Source organism: Falco cherrug, chromosome 5, assembly GCF_023634085.1.
Source record: "Falco cherrug isolate bFalChe1 chromosome 5, bFalChe1.pri, whole genome shotgun sequence".
NCBI lineage: Eukaryota > Metazoa > Chordata > Aves > Falconiformes > Falconidae > Falco > Falco cherrug.
Window position 1 is genome coordinate 37207417 of NC_073701.1, and position 25221 is coordinate 37232637.

Below are 25221 nucleotides of genomic sequence, written 5' to 3' on the forward strand. Positions count from 1 at the left end.
GGTGGGGAAGGCAGGGAAGTCGTCTTGGGTGTCCTGGGGCTGCCCATAAAGGGGACTAGGCACCTTGCAGGGGATTTGGGGAAGCTTCTAGGAAACCCTTCTAGCAGGGCCCAGAGGAAAAACCTGTCTTGCACCCACTCTTCCTGCTGGAAGGCCGTTGGTGTTATTGGTGGTTGAAGGACTGCTTGAGCTCCTTTGCTTGTAGAGCTGTGGGCGTAGGAATAGATAGATCCCTCAGAGGTCTTGTTTTACACTGAAAGAGTAGGGCCTTCTTCTAGATGCTTTTTGAACACCTAGTGACAGGTAGAAGGTGATGAGGGTACGACCCAGATGGGATCATGCTGGGAACAGCAATGCTTTTACCCTGTGCTTGGTGCCAGGGCAGTTGTTTTTGCTAGACCTGGAGAGGAGCAGGGGAGCCCTGTCAGACCTTCAGTTTGTCTCCTCGGTTAAACAGAAGGTACCACAAGGCTTGTAATGTGTGTAATGAGAAAGGACTGCCGCCTAGGATCATACCGAGATGTGACAAGTGAATTGTAAGATCTGAATTGGCACTAGGAGCCAGTGGTCCCTGGAAGAACAGAAGACCCACTGAATTCAAATGCCTGTCTATCAGGCACGGCACTCGGGTATCTCGTAAAAGCACCGATGTGACTCAAGCTGCAAATGAAACCGAAATAGCCACCAGACCTATTCTAGCCTTCTCAGTTTTCAATATTGCAAAATCTTTTCTTTCTTTCATTACAACATCCTGTTTTAGGGAAAGGGGATATGAAAGATGATGCCTTTTTTTCTTTACTTTTGCTAAAGCTAATACTGAGATAATGAATATTTGTAATTTGAATATCACTGGGCTCAGTTAATGTTATATGCCACACCACAGCCCTTCTGGCTTACACAGTGAGGTGGGTTTGGGCCAGTTCAGGGCACAGCTACACTGGTCAGATTGCACATGGTCAGTATCAAACAAGCCTAAGACACACAGGAGTGATTTTTTTCCTGGTGTGAACTGATAGCATCCTAGACTGAACTGTTTGCTTACTCAGTGGACAGTAGCAATGGCAGTCCTGTTGTACTGCAAGAATATTCTGCATGCTCGCCTTGGAGAGCCCAGGCTTCTGCTTCTGCCTCCCTTGGAAGCACTTCCCCAGGAGGAAGCACTGCTGTGGCAAGTTGCAGGCAGCAACATGGTGCTTTACTCGCCCCCTGCACAACCATGTGGGAGCAGACAAATCAGGGACATGCTGCCGGTGACGGTGGTGCTGCTCATCTCCATCCAGCCTCCCCAAGCTGTCCACCAAGGACACCTGGCAGCCACTGACCACTGCCATCAGGCAGAGCAGGCTGATCCCAACATTGCGCTGAAACTTCCCATTAGCACAGGCCACCGGCAGTGCTTTGCATGGGATTATGAGCAGAGGCAGAATTTTAGGACAAGAAAGAATAATGGAGTTGGTATCTGCACTATACTCCCACCCTCCACCAAGGCAGCAGTTACACTAGCCTGTTGGAAATCAGTTCTTTACTCCCTTTGCTCCACTGCAAACCAGTTTGAGCTTAGGAAGATGGCTGCAATTTGAAAAGTTACAGTAGCTCAGTGCAAAGTCCCCAACCTATTTATCGCCTTCTAGTGATGGATACGTGGAGGCTTCAGTAGGCCTCTGGCGATGGCCAGTGCTGTGAGAGTTGCTGCCTTTGAGCCTCCCTGAGCCAGTACTGGGAACAATTTGTAACCTTTGTGCTCTTAACCAAGCATCACCACTGAATCTTTACTACAGTCAGCATCCCTCAGGTATTTCAGCCTGGGAAAGGGCTGTACAGCCACGGCAGTTCCTGCTGTCCATCGGGCCCTTTTTGACCTTGCCCGTGTCCAGCCCAGCTCTTGCTAGCTAAGCTGGACTCCCCGCTGGTGCCTTTCCCAGGACGCTGCTTGCCTGCCCTGCTCTGCAGAGCACCACCAGCAGCCTGGGGAAGCAATTTGGCACCGCAGTTTCCCCAGCAACAGGAGGTGAAAAGCCAGAGCCAGGAGAGACAAGTCATAAGGGAGTTTTCTAATTGCCTGCTGACTGTCCATGGTGAGCCTACAGAAGGGAAAGCAGGGTTAAAGAGGAGAGCATGGGCTAGAAACAAACATTTCTTCCTCTCTTCCCTCGTATTTCCAGCTGCTAATAGAACTGTCCAGCAGTCCACTGCGTCCCAGTTTTACAAGACACAGTGAAAGATGGATATCAGGTCTTACTGAAAGGAAAAATTCAAGAATTGCATCAACGGTATTGATGCAGTAATGGTGCAAGAATTTATTAAGAGGCAGGTAGAAAAAAACCCATCAAAGCAAAGAGCAAGAACCACACAGGACTGAATGAAAATTGCATTAACAGTTTTTATAAGCCACTGCATCAGGCGAAACTAACCTCTATTTGCTGAACAAAGGGCAACTATGCTGAGGAAGGTGGCACGTGAAATATGGGATGAGGAATAGTAAACTGGGGGGGTTATCAGGTGCTGCAGAGCCTTACACAACACACTGCACAGTGCCATCACCTCTGGTGTGTAGCTCATTCTGTATTTGTACTTTGTTTAATGCTGACTGCAACTGCAATCTTCTTGAATATGTAAGTCCTGGAAGAGACACCACACGTTGCACTGGGTCATCTTCAGCACCACAGGAGCTTATTGGAATACGGTGTTCCTACAGCTAAAACCATTCGTTCAGATGTACCCACCAATGCCCTTAGCTATCTTGTCTTGTGTTGGTCCCAGATGTCTTAAGACAAGTTGCTACCTTTTTCCCTTCAGCTAAACTGATAACCCTTGCCTCAAGGCTATTTAACATTTGCACAATCATCCATTTGCATTGCCTTAGGGAGTTGGGTCACCTATTTTCTCCTGCTGCTGCCCCTGGAGCAGGATGGAAGGTGCCTCAAAGGTGCTAACTGTTGCAAGATAGGTTGGACAGACAGATGGGCTCCAGGGGATGGTAAATCCCAGATGCGCTACCTGATGGAAGGCAAGAGAACAGCTAGGAACAGCTGCCTCTGCCAGCTTCACTGCCCATCTGACGGTGGGTGATGCACTAAGCCAAGCACCCCGTTGCTTGGAAACATCACTGTTTTACTGTATGGCTCCTCCTGCTCCAGTAGGAAAACCAACTCACATTATGTTTAGGAGAGGACCTCATTTCTGGTCATGTGGCATCTTCTAGCTGCTTACCATCTTAACGTTCTTCTCTTTTATGCTCCCCTGACTGAACCAGAGCAAGAGCTTTCAGAGATACAGGAATAATGCTTGCAGGTTTACTACATTTCAAACACTTTAAATAAATCAAATAATCTACTTTTTGCTCAATTTGTGCACCTGCAGTTTGATAAAAACTGCTATGGAGCTACAACTGCGTCGTCAAAATTTCAGAGATGATCAGGTACAGTATCCTTAGGTTCTCTCAGGAGCTCCATTCCCTTCCCAGGCTGCAGTAAGCCTCTTGCAGGACGGAAGGTATTCTTGAATTGGCATGGCCTCGAGCACTCTCAGATGTCAGCTCAGCCCCTCTCAAGGACCTGCACACCCGTGAGATCTAGTGAAGCAGCAGCAGCAGTACAGCTCACTGCACAGATTACTGCACAGCAGCATCCCCCTCAGGTTTCCTGTGCCACCTCCAGCTCTCAATCTTGTAATAACCAATGGCTGAAGAGCGGCTGAAGGGAGAAAATCTGGGCAAACAGGCTCAGTGTGGGAAGTCCCAACTATAGTGTGGACAGATGTTATTTGTGTGACAAGGAGGTAGTACATCCATGCCTGCAGGACATACTTGATCTGGGTTGGTGGCTGGAGTGGCTTATCTTCTGAACCATCTTGCCATTGTATTTCTGATCTGGTTCGAGACCAGAAGTCAGATTTCACAATTGCTGAACCATTTACTGAAGACCGGGAAATTAAAGACCACAAGCAATGAAAGCCAAACTATTTGATTGGTGTCAAAGCTCTGTCCCTTATATGATGCAGTAGAGATGAATATTTATTTCCCCCCAATACCTTTCATAATCATTTTGACCACACAAACTAACGTCTGCCAATACCACTCTTCAGCTGTCCAGCAGGAAATAGACGGGTGATGAATACCTCGGTTTCCCCTCCTGGAAATTATGGTCGCTTGGTTCTTGATGGAGGGGCAGAAGATCCCTACTTACTCAGGCACAACTAATAAAGCAGTCTCCCTTTCTGGCAGATGTTCCAGATCTCTTGCATCAGAGGTGTGTTGTACCAATCGCCTTAATTCAGTTTCTTCCTAACTGCACTCCAGTCCTCATTTCAGACACGAGGCATGTATTTCCACAGGCTATCCAGATTATTATCAGGAAACCAGAAGTAAGACTTACCTTCTCACTGTTTAACATTAGTGTGATACTTGGATACTATGAAGCTCACCACCCCATGAAAACCTATAAATAAGGGAAGGCTCAAAGCCGATCACCTGTTTATAATGAAATTTCAAAGCCATTTGTAAAATCAATGGCGTATTACCTAGAATTTTCTAGTAAGGAGTCTAAGCAGTGTTTTGTCACAGTATGCAAATTCCTCCCCCCACCCTCCCTTTACAATACAAATTTTCTAGTTGCTGGCCACAGTGGGAGACAGGCCCTCAGAATTTCTGGAATATTTTTATTCCAGAAATAAATTCCAAAGGAGTTACCAATCTGTTCATTGGCAATTTTGCTATGCAAGATGATCTAGAAATGACTGTTTGCCTCATGTCACACCACTAAAATTCCAACAGATGTTAGCAAGCATTAATAGAGCATGCCCCTACCAGAGGGAAAAACGCTGGAAACTCAAGACTCAACATGCAGCTGGGCCACGCAGGAAATCATAAAACATTCCCAGGAAGGAAACTCATGTTCATTGGTAAATTTAAAAAAAAAAAAAAAAAAAAGTTAATTAGCCCTTATTATTACAGTATTTCTTTAGGAGCTTAAAACTACATGAATTCAAAGTGGACTGTACATGCCATGTTGGCTACAAGTCCTTGCCGAGATGTGAAGGTCCTGTTCTAGTTTTCACTGTCGGCCAAAATACTGCTGAATTATCTACTGTCAGAAATATCACCCATGTTTCTGACCGTACTGAAGAGGTGAGGAAAAACGCACACAGTGAATTCACAGTGATACTCTACACCCATGATTAGTGGGCCCACAGAGGCACTTGGACTAGGGAGATACTGAGGACTCTGCAGAACCTGCTGAAAATGCCAATACATCATGACAAACATTGCTCCTAAGCATCACTGTTAAGTAACTCAGCGGTGCTATCTCAAGGAGAACTTGCCAATTTCTAAATTCTTCTGTGTGGGAGCAAGGCATATCTGATGAATTTGTATGCCCCAAAGCACTTTCAATCCAACAGAATTGACAGCAACATTTTGTCAGTGACTTGGACAGCTGGGGTCAAGCACACCCTCAACAAGTTTGCTGACAACCCCATCTGTGTGGTGCAGGCAACACGCTGCAGGGAAGGGATGCCATCCAGAGGGGTCTAAACAGGCAGGCCTGTGCAAACCTCATGAAGTTCAACAAGGCCAAGGGCAAGGTCCTACACATAGGTCAGGGCAATCTCAAGTACAAATACAGTCTGGGTGGAGAACGGATTGAGAGCAACCCTCGAAAGGACCTGGGTGATGCTGGTCAATGAGAAGCTCCACAAGACCTGGCAATCTGTGTTTGCAGCCCAGAAAGCCAATTGCATCCTGCATTGCACCAAAAGAAACATAGCCAGCAGGTCAAAGGAGGAGATTGTCCCCCTCTACTGTACTCTCTTGAGACCCCACCTGCAGTACTGTGTTCAGCTCTGGGGCCCCCTGTATAAGAAGGACATGGACCTGTTGGAGCAGGTGCAGAGGGCCATGAAGATTTGATCAGAAGGCTGGAGCACCGCTCCTGTGAAGATGGGCAGAGAGAGTGGGGGTTGAGCCTGGAAAAGAGAAGGCTCCACGAAGACCTTATAATGGCCTCCTAGTACCTAAAGGGTGCCTAACAAGAAAGCTGGAGAGGGACTTTATACAGAGACACTTAGTGATAGGACAAGGGGTAACGGCTTTAAGCTGAAAAAGGGTAGATTTAGATTAGATAGAAGGAAGAAATTCTTCACTGCGAGGGTGGTGAGACACTGGAACAAGCTGCCCAGAGAAAGTGTAGATGCCCCATCCCTGAAAGTGTTCAAGGCCAGGTGGGATGGGGCCTTGAGCAACCTGGTCCAGGGGAAGGTGTCCCTGCCCATGGTGAGGGGTTGGAACTAGATGACCTTTATCGTCCCTTCCAACCCAAACCATTCTGTGATTTTATGTAAAGGCAGCTTGACGTAAATGAAACGGTGCTTTTTGAAACTGAAGTCATTTAAGGAGTTAGTGTTAGCTAGTTAGTCAAAACCACATGGTTTTGACTTTGAACATCTTAGGATGTTCAGGATTATAATCAGAGAGATTGCTTCTCCTAGAGCACATCTCTGTGTTAAAAATGCTAATAACCAAATGTTAGTTTTTTTAGTGACCACCTTAAGAGACCAGTATATCCTTCTTAAGTTATTGGACAATGTGGTTTCCTTTATTTTTTTTTTATTTGTTCTTCAATTGATTGGTTCTGCTGGTTTTTTGTTTTGTTTTTAATACAATTAAGGATGTATCCCACAAGAAAAAGCAGAGAGTCCTTATGGAAAAAAACAAATATATTGAACACATACCAATCAAATGGTACAGATATGGGACTGGCTTTGATTTCAAAATTTAAGTAGAAATAAAAAAGATGTAATGCAACAGCTGTTCAATTTCCAAGTCTAAATAGGCACTGTAAAAAGACATTTCCGCTTTCTCCAGCACACATTTCTGTCTAAATGTTCCCACTGTAATCAACTCCTAGGTTCCCAAACAAACAGAAAAAATCACTGGGAACATAACCTTAGAGTAAAAGTTAATATCCATCCACCCACCCTCTTACAAAAAAAGCAAACAAAAAAAAAATTCCCCCAAATACAACCTTTCAATGCTGCTGTTTTGACTGGAGCAGAATTGGAGAATTTATAAAGGTTCAAAAGCACCCAAGGCAAGTAGTACAATATAATTTGTTCACTAACTTGTATTGGAAAGGAGATTAAAAACATCGAGATCTGCATCTTGGTACATAAAACTGTTGTCCTGAATAAAGAGAAATCTTTCAGAAAAGTTTTACAACTTAGTGGAAGTCCAGGACCCAGCTTTAGGCATCATTAATTGATGGGGTTTAATTCTGACTTGGTTATAACCACTTTTATATACTGTACATCTACCCTAGTTGGATCAGTGTCTGGAACTGCTCACTGGTGTCCCTTTGAACAACTGTAAACTAAACCATAGTATGCAACTCCATAGGAAGCTAGAGATCAGGTGAATATACAGCCAGTTATATCTCCCCTGCTTCACGCTCTTCTGAGCTCCTTGGGTCTTCCGATCGGCCATTAGCACTTTCATAAGAACGTTTCTTGTCTTTGAAATCTCGTGGTGACCTCTCTCTTGGGCTTCTATCTTTATCACGTGATGTTCTATCACGATCTCTTGAACGTTCTTTGTCTCTGGAAGATCTTTCTTTTGAGGATCTGAAAAGTGCAGTAAATTCAAGAATTCAAGTCAGTCATGAATCTGTAGCTACCAAACATAATTTTCATTTTTTATTTTTCTTCTTTTTCCAACAAACTTTAGATTTATATAAATAGAAGTGTATGAGAAGACATCAGAAATCATTCTACTCTTCTCCCTTTCCTACTTCCAATTACAAGACAAATATTGTTAGAGACAGAATTTAATCTACCTTTATTAGAGAGCCCAGATTAAGGTCAACATGCTTCACTAAATCTCTTATTTTCAACCACTACCCTCAAGCTTGCATCAACAGAAGTTTAATTGAAATTTTTCATCTGTAGTCTCTAGCTTGAGAAGAATGTCTAGTCTATCTCGTATACAAATTACAAACTTAGATTTGTTTAAAAATGGAAGTTTGATTAAATGCAGAGGGAAATTAAGTTGCATAATTCTAGAATGAGGCTATTACTTCACAAATATAAGCCAAACCTGGAATCTGTGCTACAATTAGGTTTGGTTAGAAGAATTATCCCTTGTGTGATTTTGCAGTGTTGGGGGTGTGTATTGTTTTTCGATTATTTTACTCTGGTAATAGGGATTTCCAAAATCTTTACAATGGAGCCAGAAAATAGCTGTTCTGTTCAATAATCCATGTAGTCTGAAATTGTAGAATCATAAAAGATTCTAATGCATACTTGCACAGAAAAATCTTAACAGCGTGCTATAAAGCTAGCCCTTAATTTCCGAGTCAAAAAATCTGGTGTACCGGCAGTAAGACTGTACTCTCTCCTCTTACAGGGAATTACTGTGATCACCACAAAGCTTCAAAACTGAAGTCTGCAAAATGCTCTTGAGCTTCCTTTTATAAGCTTACAAACTGGCCTTTCATTTTGGTTCCTCAGCTGCAAAGATTACTTTCCCCACAATGCAGTGTTTAGCAGGACTTAATATTTGCAAACACAGAGATCCACAGGCATTACTTCTATTCCACAAACTACACATCAAATTAGGAAGAGGAACTATGTGGTAAATAAGAAGTTAATACTGGAATTAATACAGCTATTTGACAAGTATTTTGTGCTGCAAGTCCCCTGAAGAAGTAACAGTGCTTCCAAACTGGTTGACTTGGGCTAACTCTAGTAATTAATCCTAAAATAGGCAGACAGATCGGATGTGATGCCACCCACAGCTTTGCCTTTTCATTCAACACATTTTTGGAGGAATACAAGATTAATTTGTCCAGCCATCCCATCTCTAGATGATCTAGAGATGAATCTCTAATCAGCTGACAAGAAGCAAGACTGGTTTTAATGAATCACAGCATAGTGATGTGAAAGTTTATACAACTGTTTTAGCAAGCAGCATTACTACTAGAAGACTTGGAATTAAAATACCATTCCTGCCTTCCTCAAGGGCAAGGAATAAAGGTATAGCCTTTAGAACCAGAACCTCTGCTAGACTTACATTATCTAGAATGCTTGGAAGGCATTACTTCCTAACTGATCCAAGTGAATTCTTCAGCAGAAACAGACCCTTTCACCAGATATGTGGGCAGCATCCACACCGCCGTAACTAAGAATTAGGCTCTAATATGTGATACTGGTTCCAAGACAGTATCTGTGGGTGCCTGCATTGAGTCTGACAAAAAACCCATCTCCAGCCTTTGACAGAAATCCCAGGGCAGCTTTGGCATTCTGGAAGAATCCTGCCAGATCTAGGAAAGCAGGAAAAGATGTAGCTGCAGTTTCAAACCTTCCAAAGAGTAAGATGTTTGACTATATGGGCCTGTGCTCCCCCCACTGGCTTTCTCCTCAAAAAAAAATAAAAAAAAAAAAAAAAAAAGAAAGAAAAAAAAAGAAAGAAAAAAGTGAAGTCTGTACTTCTCTGCCACAGCAGAGAATTAGCACGGGGCTGGAATATTCTGTTGTCAACCAGGATCTGAAGGATATTTTTTTTTAAAAAAAATATATAAATAATCTATATGCTAAGAGTAGGATCTATCTCATCCAGCTTTAAATGTCTGCAGTACAGACATCAGCCAGATTTCCTTAACAGTTAGCACAAGAAATATTTTAAGGCACAATTTGCCTTATCTTAAAATAGACACAAAATTATGTCAGATAAGTCTGTAATGAGACTCATGAGACTTACATCTGACCTAGTAATCTAAAACAAAGTAAAATGAAGCCCCACCCTATGACTTCCAGGACTCTGTTTGTCCATACAGTATCTTATGGCAGTGCATTAGCCCACGTCACATGAATTCTTGTAAGTGGGCTCAAGCATACTGATACAACCATCACACAATTTACCCATATTTAGGCCTGCTGTCATGATTGATCTTGCCAGCGAGGATGCATCTCAACATCTAATTGCAAACATTCACATTGCAAATCAAGAAGTACAAGTTATGTATTTTGTTTCTAATGAAAATATAATTAATTTTAGTTATTTGGAACTTACAGCTAACAGTGAGGAAAAGCAGGGCTTTATTTAGACGTGCTTTTGATGAGCCAGTAATTCAAGCCTGGGTAGACTAGGGTTCCTATTACCATAGGCATGTTGCTGTCACTACCAGATGCGTTCCCATACCAGGTGCGTTCCCATTATCTTAACCACATTGCTACTGTTGCCAGATACTCTGTATATGTTCAGTTGTGCCCACAGAGTGTGGATGTCTGCTCCTTCTACTGATAAATTTGAAATCAGATCCCAGCCATTAAGATACTTAAATCTAGCCACCTGTTCATAGGGTGAATGATGATACAGGTCAAAGAAAAGAGGTTTGCCAGACAAATTTATGTATTCCTCAGATATAGCACACAACAAACATACCTTTACTTTCAAAATGAAGAAGTATCTTATGAGGTGGCAGTGTCTAATTTTATGTGAAAGGTTCTTCAGAAAATACTTTCTGAAGAAGGGTGGACAGGAAGACCAGAAGCAACTGCAGTTTACTGCAAACATAATACTCACTGTGTGTTTGCCTGTGATAATGCTGTTATACAGAACAAAATGGGAAAATGACTTACAGGAGAAGCACATCAAAGTGCTTCTCTAGTACGGAGTCTAATTGCCTAGTACGCTTACATGTTGAAGCCATAATGGATGTGACCAAAACTGAAAAAAACCTCTCAGACACAAAAGAGCTTTTAGAGCACGATTCAGCAGTCTAAAATAACTGTATTTTATGGTACTTTAATCAAGCCCAAAAATCACACTAGAAGGCTTTACCGTCAACGTAAAATGATGCAACTCTTCCCATGTAGCAACCACAACTCCACACTTCTCTTAAGGCCCTAGAATTAGTGACACCATGGGCTGCAACAGCTGCAGCTTTCAGCTTCTTTCTGTTACTTCTACTGTCACAGTGCTCTTTTGCAAGGATTTGGTAAAAGCACTGCGTTCCCAGATTTGAATTTATTTGGTTATTCAAAACCAAAAGGCTCCCTGAAGAAGTTGACTTTGCTGGAGTGTGTCTTTTATTCTCCAGAGTATTCTTGGCCAGAATTCCTTGGACAAATTACTATTTTGAGCTTAAGACAGTCAGGCTTGAATAAAAGTATTATCAGGATTTTAAGAAATTCCTATCAATCAAAAAAAAACCCAAACACACACAAAAAAGCCCCACAACCAAAAAAGGATTTGGCAACAAGTACTTCCCTGGACTAGAAAAAGAGCTCTTGGGAGACAAGTTAGTATAATACATTTGAGCCTGCAAATTCAAGTTTATTTTTGATTCCAGCATCAACAGTGGTATGGCATTCAACGGAAACATTTCTCCCACATTCATGTGAAAAGCAGCTCTAAAGGCTAGAACAGCATCTCTAAAAAGGAGAGAGCCTGGCTGCAAGTTCAATAGCTATCCAGGTCCCAATGCAACAAGATCACAGCTCTAAGGATTCTTCAGTCTCTTGAAAACATAATACACATAATTTAAGAGCAAAAATATTGTTTGACTTCAGAGAAATAAGAGGTATGAGCTGCTAATGATGGCACATTTTCCCCTCAAGTTCACAGTAATGCAAACTTCTTATTTGTACCAGGGATCCTTCCAACACAGATGTGTCTCATTTCTTCAGGGCAGAAGCTGACATCAGGAGATATATTTACAGTACTGAATATGGTAAGGTTAAAATCTTGTGCCCTGAAGTATATTTTTTAATTCATTCACACAACACAAGGCTTGAAGGGCTTATTCTTTGATAGTATCTTGCAAAAGGACACTGACTTCATCTTCACATCACCTTGTGCTTTTTCAATTCACCTTTGGCAGCTGAGACTGACATTTACTGTTGTATGGACAGCACCAATGGACCACACCTTTTCCTTGTTCTTACACATTTCTGTGCCAATACAGAAGACAATGCATCATTTCCATTGCACATTTCATACTACAATGAGAATCCTAGAAAAATCAATGAGTATAGTTTTCTTTGAAGGACTGCAATTGCGTCTTGCAAGGCTGAACTTCCAAGCTGAAGAATTAAAGGCAATTTCAGCATATGCTCTACACACTGGTTTATCCAAGTTAACAAGTGTACTGATTTAAAGGAAAATGTCTATTTTAAGACTGAAAACCTATGGGTTTGAAGATCTGCTAATCTGCTAGTGTGAATGGCTTGAAGAGGCAGGCTCTTTAGGATAACTTGTAATGATAGGCTACAATCAAGATGGAAATTGCTGAATCCAAAATGTTGACTTTAGGACACTAAAGAACACTCTGAAGAATTTTAAATACTGGACCCTATTGATTATGTGAACTAAAGCTTAAATGTCCAGCGCTCTATCCACCTGCAACAAAAAGAAGGAAACAAAAGACTTGGACCAACCCTATCTTTTATGCTCTCTTACAGAGCACAATGGGACTACAGTCACCTACCTACTCCAGGAAGAAAGCAGCTCATTTTTACGGCAAAGAGCCCAGGAGATAGTTGAACATATTCAACATACACTTCTCCATTCTCGGTGATGTTAAGTCCTAAAATCATTTGAATTATAAACCCTGCATGGGTGGCCACTTCAAAACCAGATCTTTTGTCTTCTTGCAAGTGAACAGTCTGTCAAGGGTTTAAGACTGGGAACCCCATACACTGTACTGCACTCAAATCTAAGTCATGGTGGCTGACCTATACAAGAAAGGAATCCTGGTTATAAGCAGACCTCCCTACCACATGCTTCATTGTGCAATTCCAACACTCTTCTAAATCATGCTTACCTCACTCATCTAAAATAAACCAGCAAATCCTCAGGAGCAGAGAGCAATCAAGTCATTCAAAAGCAACAGCCCCACAGTGCTCTCTACAGTAATCCTTCAATGAGATGTTGAGCCACTTTCCTTGCAAAGCAACACCTTCAGATGCAACGCAACAAGTTTATTTCAGGTATAGCTAAACCTGGTTTTGTCTGGTGCAGTACACAGCTGATGGGCTCTGGTACTGGGAATAAAAGCCCAAGGGAAAATCCAAATGTATGATAGTAAGACAACTGCTGATATCCCTGGGTTCAAAAGGAGATCAGCTGTTTCACTTTCTACACTGCAGGAAGCTAGTAGTATTATTAACTTGACACCAATACCTTATATCACTCGTCCAAACCAGAAATAATACATAACACTACTATTTTTATTTAAAAAAACAAACCAAAACAAAACCCCCCAAACGCTATGGTATGTCACATGTCAAACCACAAATATGTTAAAGGTGTAACTGAAATCTGTGACAGTCTCAAAACGTGTTTAAATTACCAACTGGTAAATGTAAACTATTTAGTGTGAAAATTCTCATCGGGCATCTAGTAAAAGTAATTTATTTCTAGCTCAACATTTACCTCTTTTTGGAGCTGCGTTCTCGGCTTCGCTCCCTGGAACTATGCCTGCTTCTATGATGGCTGCGACTCCGGCTGCGGCTGTTAGAGCGAGACCTGTGACGATGGCGTTTCTCACGGGATTTGGAGCGAGTTCTTCTCTTTCGTTCCCGGGAGGCTGAGCGAGACCGATGTCTGCGGCGATCTCGGGACCTAGATCTAGGAACAGAAAAGACTTAAACCAGACACTGCATTCACCTAGCTACTCCATCAGTGCACTGTGAACACTATGCACTCCATGCATAAGCAAATCCATACAAAGGATGGTCTGCAGGGTTCAGAGCTACCGCATTGTCTTATCACAGGCAGAATGGAAAGCCTACAATTATTTAGATATTTATATTAATATTCTAATTAATATTTTGAAAGGAATTAAACATCTAGAAAAAAAACTGTTTAAAATTTTAAAATCTTGTCTTCCTCAGGCAAAGTTGTGGAACTTCATGATACAGTGATAGGGATCATCTGCCAGAACCTAGGTAATATGATGTTCTGAGAAAACAGAACTCTATCCTTCCCCATAGCTACTACAATAAAACTAGTCTGGAAGGTTCTAAACACCATACAAATTAATGATTATTTTTCTTTCCTTAAAAAAAAAAAAAAAAAAATCAATCACTTTGCAATAATACTTCACCAGTGACCTTCAACTGTGCAGGTTAGGAAGAAAGCCTGTACTATTAATGGGTCATCTCTTGAGAGTTAACCTGGTGCTTAGGGTTTTAAGAACATGGATTTTCACCGAAAGATATTCCTCTTTCTTCAAAAGAGAAGCCCGTGTTTAATTCTCTGTGTTATAAGTGTTATTTGGGACAAAAAGTTGCATTGTAGTAGCCACAAAATATATGTATGTGTATAAACTCAGTAGCATGGTGATAAATACTGTATAAACACAGAGAGATGATTATATAACAGAATGCTTTGTCTGTAAAGATGGATATCTTAAACTAATAGTTTCTAAATAAATTTATAATGTTCCATCTTGTGAAAGGCTGGCTTCACTTATGGTATTCCTTGTCTGCAGATTTATATACCTTTTGGTATGTTTGCTGTGGGATCTGGACCTAAAATAAATGGAAAATAGTAAATCAATTTTTCTTACAGAACTTATCAATTAGAGTACAATTTAGTAATAATAAACCAGACTAGTTGGACCTGTTACTGCATTTCTTATTTTACTAGCAATTATTTAAAGGTCTTTTATTTGGTGTGATCATTTTTGTAACATACTTACCAGGAAACACATCCCTCTGACAATTGTTTTGTGTTTGTTGTTTTTTCATTTATTTTTGAGCCCACCATACTATGAACCCCAAAGAAAATCTAACCTGCCTCTTTATTCCCACTCCTCCCACAGAAAAAGCTTACAGTTCAAGTCAGTACTCCCTTATTTGTCAGGCATGTATTATCAGACTGCAATAGATTTCAAAAGTTTATATTGTTGACCTCTGAAGCTAACAGGTCAAGAGAACTGCAGTTCAGATTCCATTCTGCTCTAGCCCCACAAGGCCTGGAAACTACTTCACAGAGGAACAGGGAATTACTTTCCTCAGTCATACATTCAACTACTTCCAATATCTAATATCTATAAAGAAAATAACCTCTATCAGATGTTAGAAGCTCACATGCATGTAAGCTCACATCTGTCAGGTCTCAAAACAAGGTACACACCTGAAAATCACCTCATTCAAAGGCCATTTGTTCAAATATGTAGAGACACTTCTATCTGTAGTTTTTAAAAAGGGCTTTCTATAAAAGCAATTGACATTTTAAGAGTTGGATTGAGAGCGAATTTCATGTCTTTTTAAGTTTCCAAGGAATGCAGACTATTGTGATTCTTCCGATTTAGAAATGTGTACGAACTACATCACAGTTGACCCATTAAACTTAAATTAGTCATTATGTATACGCAATTAAAATAGATCCCTACCTCCTTAGTTTCTCCCTTTCTTCTCTTTCCCTCTCCTCTCTACGTTTCAGACGTTCCTGATTTCGTTTCTCTTGTTTATCAGCCACAATCCTCTAAAAGCAAAGGAATACATTAAGTTACATTTCAAAATTTCTCAAAGGAAGGTGCTATAAAAATAATCTAGACAGTTAACATTCAGTTCTCTCCCTCATGTATATTCCCTTTGCTGTGTGTATATTATTCCCTCTCTCTTCCTCAGTATATGTATCTGTGGGTTTTTCTCCCCAAGAAACAGAAGTTATTGCAGAGGCGCTGCAGCAGATAGATAGGTGTTACAACAATACCTGAAATTTATAGTTATATTAAGTTTTCCACAAAAGGGAAGTCAGAGCAATCAGTCATGCCTTTAATGTGAGAGTTTCTATGCCAATCCTATCATATTTTGGCTACTGGGGAGAGATAGAAAGGAATCAGAACTGGGAGAGTTAATTGTTTTATTAACTCCTTCAGCTATGCTGTGACATAAAGAAATCCTTAGTCTTAAAGGACTTGGTTGGACTCATAGCTAGTTTTGAAGCTACTTGTTTCCGTATTGTGAACATGAGACATATAATTAGAAAGGATGCTTCAGCTGATAGCCCCCAGGTTGAACTCACTACTACTGGGGACAAGGCACGCTCAGTAGAGGGCCCTCAGATGTGGAACTCACAACTGGAGATCTGGCCAAACCCAAGTCTCGCCACCTTCTGGACATGATGCAAGAAATTCAACTCTTTGTAAAGACCTTCTTCTGAGATGTGGAATTGCCCCAGCAGCATCTTGATTAGATCTCTGAGGAGAGCTCTGAGGAAGGAGGGGATAGTTATTGTTTTCTTTTTTTGTTAGCGAAGTACTTCAAAAGATTATTTTATTGATGCTTTGGGAATGTGAAATAATTATCCATGCATTTTTTTTCCAAATGGTGTAAATCATCAGTTATTTCAACCCTTTATGTCAAATTGTATCTATACTTCCTTGTGCAATATCAGTAACTACAAGCAAGGTTTCTTATTCAAGTGACTCTGCATAATTTCATGGAGGGATGATAGGAAGCACACACGATCTGTTCTAGACATCTAAGGCTTAAGTTACAGAAGCTGTATTTGGGAGCCTAAATTGCCAATGAAGTAAACAGAAAGAGTTGGGATTTCCAAAGGGTAAGTCTCAGTATCCATGCAAGACAGCTGGAATATTATGAAATAGAGACCAAGCCAATACATTCAAACTCAGTATCAGCATTTTCTGCTTATAGAGCTTCAACTCGTTTAGCTCTTGCCTTTAGTGACTTTTACAGTTAAATGCTTAATTGAGCCTTGCACTCCAGAATTTGCATAATAAGATGATAAATGACATCATCTTGCATCCAAATCCATCCTCCTGAATACCAGAAGTCTAGAATGTAATTCCATTAAGTCTTCTAGTATGTGATTTCTGGTCAAGGTAGTGTTGTTTAGGATAATATTCCAACTGGATTTCAAATCTTCAAGCTACAGAGAACATGCAACCTCCCCATAACAATTATTTCAATAGCTAGCCTGACTTCAAGATATATATCTTTTTGTATTCTGGCTTTGGATAGCCACAGCCTTGAGCTGTTGGAACTTATTTATTTCGTCTCTTGTCAGTTAAGCTGCAAAAATTACTTAAAAAACCAACTCATTTTCAGGTTTTGGTAACTACAGAATGAGTGTCACCTCCTAATCTTTGTCTGGATAAAATAAACAAATAAGAGTTTTGATCTTTCACCACACAGCAGGCTGTATGAGCTCCAAGCATTTCTGCAGATCTTTTTCAAAAAAAAACGTTGCGGTGTGTTACCATCCTCCCTATGTACTGGTACCAAAAAAGGAGGATTTCAACACCAGTCCTATTAAAATTTTATCCTAATTAAATAAATCAAGTATCACTTGCTTAGGTCCATTACATGTTGTATTTTCAAGAGATTCATTATTACTTTTAGCCAAACAACTGGCTAAAAGTGAAGTCCATTTGGCTATCCCTTGTGGCTGCCACATGTTTCTGCATCACTGTTATTCAAAATACAGTTCTCCATTTTACAAGTAGAATCACACTCTTTGTTCCCAAGATGTCTTACTTTGAACATGTTTTAATATACCTCAGAGCAAAAGAGGTCATCTTATCAAATTATCCAGATAAAAGATATTAAATTAGAATGTTTAGTGTTTTGTAGACTAGTGAAATCCTAGATTTTAAAGTAATAATAAAAAAAAAAAATTCACACACTCTGAAAGAAATGTTCCATTAAGGTTGCCTGGCAAATAATTAAGTAGGAGCACACACATATACACACACAAAGATCTAAGAATGATTTACCCTGAGTTCCTCAAGCTTCTCTCTTATTTCAATAAATCCTAAATGTAGTTTTCCTCCAAAGTGGTCAGCAAGTCGTCGGTCATTGTCGTGAAGACCAAGGTAAGCTGAGCACACTTCACAAACCCGTAGCTTCTGCTGCTGAAAGCTGGAGGCAGGCATAGAATTCCTGTATACTTCCTGGGGGGGGGCGGGGGAAATATTGCTAATGGTTATTTCTCAATGCACAGAAGTACAAAGATCACATTTTACCAAAGATACGCTACGAACAGGTAAAAAAATTTAATGTACTCCAGCACACCCTTTAGTTAATTCACACTATTCATAAATCAACTGTCTCATTAAGATAGAAGGCAGGTTCCTATTTTGAAGATTGGCCATATTTAAAACCAGAACATCAGCAACTGGTTTTGCAAATTAAACAAAGTGGGATGGTCATTACCTTTACTTAAGATCATACTACTTAGAAGGATGAACAACCTTTTCACATGTGATAATGAATACAAATTAACACTACAATTATTATGTTAAACTATTATTTAACTATTACACCTGTTCCAATTCTGAACCCAGTTTAAATGAGCAGTAGTTTCCTGAGAATCTACCTGCATTTTAGACACTAATTAAACAAGTTATCCAAGCAAAATTTATCTACAGACACTCAGATGACAGACAGGTAAGACTGTCAGCAACCCCTCTGGTACCATTGAAACAACTGCAGATACTTGTTTCTATAAATGTAAGTATCTTTGTGAAATACAATATGGAAAAGCTCTTGGTGAATTCTGCCACCTGAACGTTACAAGGGTTGCATTGACTTGCCTGATACTTAAGGCACTGACTAATTATCTTTCAATGAAGACAATGGTTCAGTTCACTGAAGCTTTCCACGATGAGCCATGTCAGCACAGCACAAGGCACAAAGGATTGCCACAGCAAGAGCCATGAGACTGAACAATCAGCCCAACTGATGCAACTGCAGTATCCACAGATACAACTGGCCAATACAGCTAAACTAAGATAAATGCATCATCTATGGAAGTAAGTGTAATTTTAATAGTACAGCAGTGTATTTAAAGGTAGAAATTTGTAACTGTACAGGATGCTGCAAAGCAAATTATTTAGTATTATATGAAGTAATTAAGGAAATGACAGCAGATAAGACATCTTGCATTACACAGATGCCAACCAATTTAATATTGGACCCTGCCCTCTCCATCCCCCAAACCTTAAACAATCAACTTACTTCTGCTTCTCTCTTCTTTACCCGAGCCTTCTCCACTTCATCCATTACTTTTTGAGATTCTTCCACATTCCCATCAGCTCCAAGCTGTTCTACTTTGGCCAGAAGTTTCCCGATTTCTTCATTCAACTCATGAACTCTCTCAGCCTTGAAAGACAAAGAAAGGCTTAACACAGGAAATGGTTCTAATTATGGAAAACAATCTGAACTACTACTGAGTTATTATATACAAAATCAGTACAAGAGAATCAAAAGAAACATGCAGAGATAACTTCTCCAGGTAAAAGTGAAAGGTAAGTTGCCTCAGGTAAAAACACACAGAGAAAGGCTGAGTTACCAAGTCTATGAACCAACTCCAGAGCAGGATTTTGTTCAGAAAATTCAAGGAATCCACACTGTTGTCTACACCATAGTCTTGCAAAATCAGTGTTCGTACAACCACTTCTCCTACCACGTGCATATATGTGCAGAAAAATTATAATTTTTTTTCCCCCAGTTACAAGATCTAGAGAAAATCATGTCAAATTTTGTTTACTTTATGGATGAAGTTTTGATCAAAAAGTGTAAGAATTACTAAATTTGTATGGCACGGTATCACAGAGTGTCAACTTGCCTGAGCTCAAATAAATCAAGAGATCTCTCTTCCCTGTGTTTTCCTCTCCATGCTTTAAAGGCAGTTTTGGGAAGGACACACAAAGTGTCTTTTTTTTTCCCCTCCTCAGGATGAATTTTCCGATTTGATAGCTTGCCAAAGCCTTAAGTTGGCTCCTTATAAAAACAGGCCCTCAAAGAGACTTCAGGAACTAGTTTTACGTTGCTTACTTTAGCTGCAACTTCAGCACTGATCTCTTCCTGGGTTTCTGCTAGTCTTTTCTTAGCCACTTCTGTTCTCCTGTCACAGTCCGCAATAAACGACTGCAGGTGGTCCATTGCCTAAAACATCAATAAGAACACTGATCAATGCTGTCCAGAACATGAGTATTTCATTAGCCTTAACACTTTCCAGGTTTATTAAGACTTAACTTTTTCTCAATTAGTGAAAGCTTTGTAAAACAATAAAGTAGCAGTTTATGGTGACTAATCACACGCATTAATGCACACTTCACAAATCAGTCTACATGTCATAGTTCTAAGTATTTGCAGAAATTTGGAAGTGAATCTGTCTTAAGTCTTCTCTTAAGAAGTGAGCATTTCTAACATGCATTAAAATTCTTCAAAGGATATTCGGGTTCACTTCATCCAGCCAATACATGCAATACCATAGCTTTTTTCACTAGGGTCTTAAGCTATTAAGCATATTAACACTACCCCTCTGAACAACAACAAAAACCCCAACACTTTTTGTGCTAGTGGAGACTAACTTTCTAGTTGGGAGTTCAAAACCGTATTACTCAAACTATGGTGTACTAGGACATAGCATATGATTTTTCTATCCCCTATACAAAATTACTTTCTTCAATAAGCATAGTATGATTCTCTTCAAAGCATACAGAGCCTTAACATTTGCTTGCTATAACACTAAGACAGCATCCAGGTTTATGATAATTTGTTCCATGGAAGGCTGTTAACAGTTCTGCCTAGAGCCAACTACCAATACTCATACATAGCCATGAAGAGGCATGTATCCTTTCTTTATCTAACAGTGCCAATGGTTTCTCCCTCTTTCTATAAAATTACTTTCCAAAAGTTTTCCCTCTGTCTGCAAACTTTTGTTGCTCAGTTTAATCCAACTAGGTACAAAACATTGTGCTTCCTCTTCACCATTAAGACAAAATACATACATCAAGCTCAAAGAAGAAATCTTGATCTTTGGATGCTATTTCATAGTCTGCCCTTAATGCCAGGTCATGCACCTTCAGACATTCTCCAAGGTCCATTCTCTGAAAAGAGACAGAGGGGAAAGTGGCGTGAAACTTTTCAGAAATGTTACAAGGAATGAAGTCAGCATGATTTTCTTCAACAGTCAAATATTCTGAAGCAAATCATCTTTGCTATGGGAATGACAGGACAGTTTAATAAAGCTGTAAGACAATACTAGATCTTTAATAAAAATGCATGAATCAGGAAGTAATAAAAGCAGACAGAATGAACAGCTTATCTTACCAGGATAGCTGTTTGCATTAAAGTATCATTAATGTTCTGCAAAACTTTTGTTTTATTGAAAATTCAAAAAAGTGACTGAAATGGGACATCCTGTATTGAATTAAAATAACTTAGGAAAACCAAGCTCCCTGCAAATAACTGGCCATTAAATGGTTCAAATGCTTGATCTGAACAGTCTGCACACTCTATATGGTATGTGTTCCAGTTATATTCATCACCTGAAACATCTACAACCATAGCACCACTTTAAGTGCTGCTTAAAAACTGTTCTTGAAACATTTCAAGACAGACAGCAAAAAATCAAATCCTGGCAAAACACTCTGCAGATGAGTGAAGATAAGCAGAGTGTTGGACTATGTTCAAGAATCGGGGAAAAAAAAGTATAGGTATTTTACTTGTAATCTAAAACCATTGTAGGAAGGGTAGGCAAGAAGCGTGAACTTAAAAAACTAGGCAGGCTGCATCACTAATCTTGTATGCAACTCCACTGAGAAGAGTGCACCTAGAATCTTACTAAGTAACAAATACTGGTTTAAATTGAAATTTGCATACCACATAGCATAAGGAATTCTAATTCCATCTGTTCCATGAAAGTTTGGTGATCAAAACAAAGCAATGTGCACATGACCAAAAAACCCAATTTGTAATGGAAACATAACTGAATAAAACCAAGGCACGCTCTCTGCAAAAGCATAGGTTGATATATAATCATTGAAAGTGATTATTAGTTGTATCACTTAAAACCAGCAGTTTCAGTTAAGTCCATTCTTAGCACTGCTCACTTAATACGAAGAAACATTAATCCTTTCTTAACACTGAAAGCCTGTAATTCAAGTTGAACTCTGATGGAAAAAGTTGTTACTGTTGTAGTTTAGTAACAGTTTTAGAACCAAAGCTGAAATGATTAATAACCTGTGTTGTGAGTTTTGTAAATAAAAGATAGATTTTAACTCAAACTTCGGGCAGTCATTTGGACCTGAGCCAAATCTTTTTTTTTTTAAGCAATTAAGTACTTGCATTTAAGTAGCAATTCAAGCCTCACAAGTATAGTAAACCCCCCCCAACAGCAACTGCTTTCAACTTCTCAAATCATCAGTTAGATGTTTCAACAAATCCATTGAAGTCATTTTCATGGAAGTTGTTGGTTTATTTCAAATGTTAAGAGACAGAATAAACATTGTTAAAATACAGAATTTTTAACTTCAAAGTTTTTTATAAACTAGTTATTTCAATACCATTCAGCCACCATAAATCTGTTTTCCAGAAAACATTTGATTGCAATAGAGAACATCTGACTGCAATACTGAAAAAAATTAGCTCGGCCTTTTGCAACTACACAGGGCCTCAGCAAATGTGTTAACTGATGCAAATCCACAAAGACCTTGAAGCTGAGTGAAGTATTACACATATGTATTCCCAAGTCATTAGATGCTGACATTATTTAAACTGCAGCGTTCTTTCAGGAAAATACTTCAGTACTAGGAAAGCAATATGAAAGAATATTATTTCACATAGTAAAATTATCTGAAAATAGACACTTTAAAAAAATCCTCCTAAAATTGTGAAAAGCTTGTCTTTATGCTGATCCATTTAAGGTTAATTTGTAAAACTCGAGGCCAATCCTGTTTAAGTGAAGCGCTCCAGTTCTAAACGCATGGATAAGGCTAGTGACACACTTTAATAGATCTGAGTACAATGACAAAAAGCCTGAAACACATCTACCACAGCATCAGAAAAATGCTATTCTAGTACGCAATCTACACACACTTAGAATAAATGCATTAAAAACTTCCATCACACACTAAAAATTGCAGAATCCACATAATACTACTGTAACACACTGTTCACTTTACTTGTGTTTTATGCTTCTTTTCGCTCTATTTGGGTTGGATTTGCCCTCCTTAAAAAAGAACATTTTCTGATTTCTTCTTACTGGGAATTGTAAATCCATAGCCTGAAAGGATGGTAATGACTCTAAGCAAGCATTACTACTGAAAAAAATTCTGTCCTCCCTTTATTACTGCGCTGTGCCATCCCATGGCAGCACATCTGCCTGTGCAGTTAAATACAATCAAGGCACTGACTGGGTAAAACATACGTTAGCAAATCAAAAACAGAGGCAATTTTTCAGCAGTGTACCTTTGTCCAACTGTCAGGCAGCCACACAAACAGATGGGCTGACAGTATGTAGGGGGAAATGTAATGGTGGACTTCAGCAGGTCCCTCTTACAGTTATCAAGATGCCACTTCAGAAACTCTTGAATACCTTCACTAGTATTAGCAGGGCTGTTACAGAGGATTTCTTTTTGTTAGATGTCTCAATCAGAAGACAAAAAATGTTGGCTCCCCTTCCCCTTTTTGATCTAACAGAGAGCAGTATTACAAATACTCATGTGGCATAACAGACAGAGCGCAAGAACGAACAGGTACAAGAGAAAAGGATTCTTTTTCATTAGCTTTGCTGCTTAAGAGGTTGTATTGTTGTTGGAACTGCTCCTTAACACTATTCTAGTTTTGGCTAATCCTTTGAAAGTACCTTTGCAGAAATATTACTACTAAGTTTCTGTCTTAAAAGTTCAATTAGCAAACCCCAATGTAGAGACATAAAAGAAACACCTTTAAAACCCTTAAGCCAGTTTGCATATCAACTGCAAAATCAGGCTAAAAAGTGCTTCTCCTGGCATAGATCATGCAACATCAGGCAAAGACAACTCATCTCAGGGACAATTCATTACTGTCAAAAGTCTATGCTGGATCAGGATTGCAGAGCACATGGCTAGCTGAAAAGTAGATGGACAACAGATGGAAATGGACAGAAGATACAGTAAGACACATTATTTTTCATTTTCCACATGTCCATCTTGTGATTTAGTGCAAAGACGTGCCCTCCCCTAGAGGCAAAGAAGCAGCATTTGTAGTCAGCCATTCAAAGATCAATTAAATTTGAACGGAAGATGGCTAAGAGGGGGACTAATGTTCAGACATTGAGCTACTAACGAAGCCTTAAAAAGAATGCACATAAATTGTATTTCACTGTTGATACACTGACTTTCAGACAGACTTACACTACTTAAAGATATTTACAGAGGAGTCCTGATAAGTAAAGCAAATAAAGGTGAGAACATCCAAGTCCACAGGCTAGACATAGCTGAAGTTCATTGAATATGTGAAGCCATGCTTTAGGGTTTTTTGCAGTTACTGAACTTCTACTGAAGATTAAAACCAGAATAAAACCCTACATATTTGGAGAATCTTTCTTACAAGGGAAAGCTATTGCTGAAGATTATTCTAGAAAATAGTCTAGGCAACCAAGAGGCAAAGCAGGGTGTCAGGAGTCCTGTTGCTATTGCCAAGCTCTGCTTAAGAAACTAGTGCCTTCTACCGATAACTTCATCGTTTTCTGTACTACTCTATTTCTCAGCGTTAGACAGGCAATCAAAACTACTTGATTTCCCAGAGCTGAAGTTTAGACAACTTGTCTTTCATGCCAAACAACCTCATAATGAAATGATTTAGTAATAATTGTCATCTCACCCAAAAAACAGAAAGAATGCCTTTGGTATTAATACAGAAATATTGATTACATACACTGAATTTAACAACGATGCATAGCTCTGCTTCAATCAAATCAGGTTAAAAAAAAAAAGAAGATAATCACATGAGTATGAATAGATATTGAAGAGCAAGCCAAGGACTTAGGCAATAGAGAACTTGAAGAGCTCATCTGCAAAATAAATGTGCACTCAAGAGTAGCTGACACTAATAACTGAATCTGAGACTAAACTCTGATGTGATACTGCTTCTGGAACATGAAATTAAGGCAGCTTGCTTTTTGGATCTTGAGCTACCTACAGGAAAATTCCCATTTTGGCACTTTTACTACTACTACACATTCCTTTGACATCCCATATTATATTGCTGAATGTACTCTATGGAGTACAAAAAGAACACAGAAAAGCCAAAGCTACTTAAAACACAGAGGGCTGATGTTGAGCCAAGTGTGACATAGTATCACACACTATCAATGCTTCTAAACCCAGCATGGATCTTTGATAGGTTTTGAAAGAAGATACTCTGGGTGGTGTTTATGTAAAGAATTCTTTCTAGCTATAAAGATACCTTTACCAAAGCAGT

At 39.6% G+C, this 25221-nt stretch overlaps 1 protein-coding gene across 3 annotated transcripts in view; it reads right to left on the reverse strand.

The window, feature by feature from the left end:
- Window positions 1-6557: 6557 nt before the first annotated feature.
- LUC7L2 (LUC7 like 2, pre-mRNA splicing factor) overlaps window positions 6558-25221 on the reverse strand; it is a 35586-nt gene continuing 16922 nt past the window's right edge. For 2 of the 3 annotated variants that reach the window (XM_055712501.1, XM_055712503.1), the window contains 8 exons: window positions 20766-20864; window positions 19807-19917; window positions 18988-19131; window positions 17745-17921; window positions 15393-15484; window positions 14497-14526; window positions 13427-13621; window positions 6558-7614 (listed from right to left, as the gene is read on the reverse strand). In XM_055712501.1, the coding sequence (XP_055568476.1) occupies window positions 7422-7614; window positions 13427-13621; window positions 14497-14526; window positions 15393-15484; window positions 17745-17921; window positions 18988-19131; window positions 19807-19917; window positions 20766-20864 (1041 nt within the window). In that variant the 3' untranslated portion in view covers window positions 6558-7421. The remainder of the gene's footprint in view (window positions 7615-13426; window positions 13622-14496; window positions 14527-15392; window positions 15485-17744; window positions 17922-18987; window positions 19132-19806; window positions 19918-20765; window positions 20865-25221) is intronic. The other variant, XM_055712502.1, reaches the window with a different exon arrangement.